A 4,394-nucleotide genomic window follows, 5' to 3' on the forward strand; every position below is an offset into this window, starting at 1 on the left:
CAAACAGACAGTTTCTGGTTTTGGCCAGAGCGAGTCATTGCTGATACACCATTTGCAGGGGGCATTGTCTACACCATTGGCTATGCACTCAAGATCGGTCCGGCTGGCGCCCCTGGTCCAAGCATCATCGCCACCATTGGTGCTGCCGTGCTGCTGTATGGACTCGTCAATCGACTGCTCGTCATTCAGGTTTCCAGACGAAGGCGTACCTTTCCTGGGTTCCTCCGGGTTGTGGCTATAGACTTCATTGTCGCTGGTACGACTTCTCTCTCTGCAATCTTGCTGGAACTCACTGCTAATGACCAATGCACCTCATCAGGCGGAATCATGTTTCTATTGACCAACATCATCTATATCATTGGTACGTTCTACTGCACACACACACACACACAAGGTCGAGAATGCAGCTCATGTTGACAAACACCTCATCAGGACCGAGGTGGTCACTGACGCTCGGAGGTATCTTCGGGATAATTGCCGGAGGTCTCTTCAGCACAGGCTTCATCATCATGATGATATCGCTCGTAATGGACTTCGTCAAGCTTTCGACACAGCCGCCGGAGCCCCTGCTCAGAGATCAAGAGTGACCATGTGAGGCCGGATGGGGCTGGACCGCGAAGAACATTACGGGCCAACAAGATGTTTTTGTTTTTTCGCAAATACGTTGGCTTGATCATGATGGTCTCGAGAAGGCGGCTCTGGTACGACACCATCTTGGTATCGATGTTGAGGTCCTTGTACGTGGGGATGCTCAGGTGATAGAGATTGGACCCTTTCGTGGGGGTGGACCCTCCTTCCATCATCGTCCCTTCTTCTCCTTCGTGTCCCGACGAGTCGGCCTTCTCCTTGCCCTTGTCCCTGGTGCCTCGGCTGCCTACGCCGCCACCAAAGTGGTAGGGGGGGGGGTTGAGATGGACCTGGTGCCTCTCGTCGTAGTTGAACTTGATGACGTCCTCGGGCTTGATATCCGGGTGGTACATGTAGTTTCGTAGCCGGATCTCGATGATGCGCCTCAACCTGTCCATGGGGATGATACGGCCATGAATGTCGATCGGTTCCTTGCATTCGTGGACGAACCACGTGACGATGGGGAGCTGGTTCTTGCGAGCAAACTTGTGCGAGAACACCTTCTCGATGGCGAGCAGGAGCGCTCTCTGTGAGTAGTCGTTCTCGTCGATTATCTTTTCTTGGCGATGCACACATTGAGCTCGGTGCTCCGGTTCTGATTGTAGGTGCGTCCCTTGAGGTCCTCTATCTTGAGCAGCTTGGTCTTGATCTTCCTCTTGACGGCGTTGTTGCCGGCGGTGCTGATGGTGTTGATGGGTCGGTGATACGAGCGGGACGAACACAAGAAGAAGAAAAGAGAAGAGTAGAAGGGTAGAATCGAAGCGATCGCATTTAGTCGCTGATGTATTGTTCGCAGACCTCGGCGAGGTCGCTCGTGGTGGTGAGCAGGGTGTAGGCCCGCCTGAACTCGTGCTGGATGGCCTTCAGGTTGTCCTGGTCCACCACCCGGCCCAGGTCGTGGGTGAGGTCGAACGGATCCTCGATCGAGAACCAGTGGTTCTCCTTGACCGTCTTGGGGAGCTTGTCCCACCGCTTCTCCTTCTTCGTCAGCATCGTCCCTCGCCGCACGCTCACCACCTTCACCGTCACGCGACACCAGCAGGGTCAGCCGACCAACAGCAAGAAGACAATGACGATGGTGGTGAAGGAACGCACCATGTGCTCATAGTCAAACTCCTCCGCATAAAGATAGAAAAATTCGAGCAGCAGCTCGGCCAGCGTTTCCTGCGTGAGTAGAGAGGTGAGTCAAGAGGGAGGGAGGGAGGCATAAGGGGATTGAGAGGGCTGAGCGGTAGGTACCTGGTTCTGGGACCTGAACCGTAATCGCCTGATGTCGTCCGAGTAGTAGTAACAGTTGTGACCCTTGACCATGACGACGGGGACGTCACCGCGGAGGTCGCCACTGGGCGCGACTCGCTGCAGGCACGGTAGGACGGGTGGGCTTCGCTGCTGAAGGAAGTTGATCACCTGTGAAGAAGACACAGCGCACACGACGACACGACATACCATCAACGTAAGCTCGGGCCATTTATTGCAACGAGTTGGGAGGTCGAGCAAGGAGAGAGACGCACCAGTAGGATCCAAGCGTAGGAGGAGAGGGTGCCGGTGTAGGGCTCATCCAGCTTTCGGCACTTGGCCCAGTGCTTGACAAAGTAGCCCAGCTGAAGAAGCCGGCTGTCGACACGCGAGTACTGGGCGATCATGTGGGTGTTGTGCAGCGCCAGGATGTTGTTGATACAAATGTCACAGGAAAATTTGCTGTTGGCAACACACACACACGCACACACCGCAGTGAATTCGACGAGTCAGTCCGCGCTCATTTACAATGAACGAAGTGGAGCGGCTATGAAGGCCTTCTTACCTGAGGGGATCCTCAAACTTGACAATAGGTACACTGGCGTGCGAGAGGGCCGTCACGTCCTTCATTTTATCTGCGAAATGAATGAGAAGATGAATGAGATGTGGAAGACGTCGAGAAGAGCGAAAGGGCAAAAGAAAGATCTTAACGTACGTTCACGGAGAACGCGAGCGATGCGGTTAACGATTTTCTTCTTGGTGCCCGCCCGCTTGTCGATGGTCATGCAGATGTCGAGATCAGAGTTCTTCAGGCAGAAGCCGTTGGCCGACGACCCGAACAGGTTGAGCTTCGCTTGGTAGCCCGGCCAGAGATTGCCGACGATCCGCTGGAGACGCTTGATGACGTCGAGCTTGGCCTGCATCTCCTGGTCGGAGGGCCGCAGGGTCTCGAAGGAGAGGAGCATGTCCTTCGCTATCTTTGCGCGCTTCTCCCTCTCCAGAGCGACCTTGGGCGCCTTTTGTCGCGGCGGCAGCTGCACCACGACCGGTGGTGGTGGTGGCATCGCGGCCGCAGCGGGCAGAGCGTCAGCGTCTACGGGACTCGTAGTCGATACCGGCTTGACCGGTAGCGGTCCCTTGGCGATCCACTGCTGCTTGGATGATGATGAGGAGGAATGCTGCTGGGTCCTGCCCATCGCGTGGACACCATGGGTGATGTCCTCCACGTCGGCTGCTGCGGCAGCGACGGTGGGCGTCGTGGCCGCAGCTGGCGCGAGGACCTCGGGCGGCGGCAGACGACGGTGGCTGGTCGCCGGCGCGGTGGCGCCGTTGGCGCCGCGCTGGCCCTGTCGTTGGAACTTGGACGCCGGCTTCTCCGGCTTGCCCTGCTGCTTCTGCAGCGTCCGCGGCCTGCGGCCGTCTCTGTCGGTGGTGGTCGCCGTGGTGGCCGCGCTGTTGTCACTGCTGTTGGTGGTCGTCGCGGGCCGGCCACCGCCGCCAATGCCAACGCCGTTGTTCGTTGCTTTGCCGCTGTTGCTGCGGGGCCGCGCCGTCGCTGCTGCCGGTCCGCCGCCGCTGTTGCTGTTACGACGCTCCCGCCTGCCTCGGTTTCGGGCGCCTCTCGTGCCACGCTCGTGTGCGCCGTTGCTCGTCGCGGTGCCGCCGTTGGCGATCTGGTGGCTCACCGCCGCTTCGCTCCTCTCCTCTGTCACGCCGCCTTCAGCCGGGCCGGCGCCGTGGTGGTTGCCCTCCTCTTCCTCTTCGTTGTGCGTCCCATTCGATGCCGTGCGCCTGGTGGCCGTGGCCGTGGCTGGCTCGGCCTGGGCCTGGTGGTGAGGCGCAGCCGCGGCACGATCGCCGCCATCAGCGCCATCGCCGCCGTTCATCGATGATGCGTCATCTTCGATGGGTCCTCCACGCAGGAGCTGGTGGATGTGCCGCTCGATCGTCTTGACGTCGTACACGGCTGTGTGTGCGCGCACGCAACGTCGAACATGAAACGCAACGCCACACAAGCAAGAGCGCCAACACAAGAACAAGAGTCAGCGTTCACTTCTTCTCACAGGCATGCTCAAGCAGGCTCCCAGTTGCGAGCGAGATGAGAGAAAGGAAAAACAATCGAGGTGGAGCATGAGCGGGGGCGTTAAAATGAAAATGAGCAATGCGGCAAAGATGGAGAGTGATTATTACCTCCAGGAGGGGGCGGGACGGCCGCCGGCCAGCCCGCGTGACTGCGACCCATCGCATGAGGATGCGGATGATGAGGAGCCAGCGGGTGGGCGTGGGGATGGGGAGCGAGGGGGTGGTGTGGGAGGGGCGCATAGAAGGGGGCACCGCGAGGGGGCGATGCGACATATCCAGGGGGCAGGGCCGATGGATGGACATGAGGGGGCGGCCCTGGGTAACCGCCACCGCCGTGATGAGGACCGGGCGAAGGCGGATGGTAGCCCACGGGAGGCACAATGCAGGTGGAGGCTGGGATGGCCCTCTGGTGTGTGCTGAGCTGCCGCGTGCATAATGCCTGAATGGCT

The 4,394-nt window shown here is 59.1% G+C and overlaps 1 protein-coding gene across 1 annotated transcript; it reads right to left on the reverse strand.

Moving 5' to 3' along the window:
- Nucleotides 1-355: 355 nt before the first annotated feature.
- On the reverse strand, nt 356-4,105 carry ACA1_229620 (nucleotidyltransferase domain containing protein; the record flags this gene model as incomplete). The annotated part of the gene is given in 11 exon segments (XM_004346532.1): nt 356-371; nt 390-566; nt 664-1,181; nt 1,202-1,405; nt 1,426-1,644; nt 1,723-1,791; nt 1,867-2,034; nt 2,139-2,325; nt 2,429-2,498; nt 2,579-3,829; nt 4,054-4,105. The coding sequence occupies 11 exon segments, from the start codon at nt 4,103-4,105 to the stop codon at nt 356-358; spliced, it is 2,931 nt and encodes a 976-aa protein (XP_004346582.1).
- Nucleotides 4,106-4,394: the final 289 nt, after the last annotated feature.

Source organism: Acanthamoeba castellanii, assembly GCF_000313135.1.
Source record: "Acanthamoeba castellanii str. Neff unplaced genomic scaffold scf7180000084761, whole genome shotgun sequence".
In the NCBI taxonomy this organism is placed as follows: domain Eukaryota; phylum Discosea; order Longamoebia; family Acanthamoebidae; genus Acanthamoeba; species Acanthamoeba castellanii.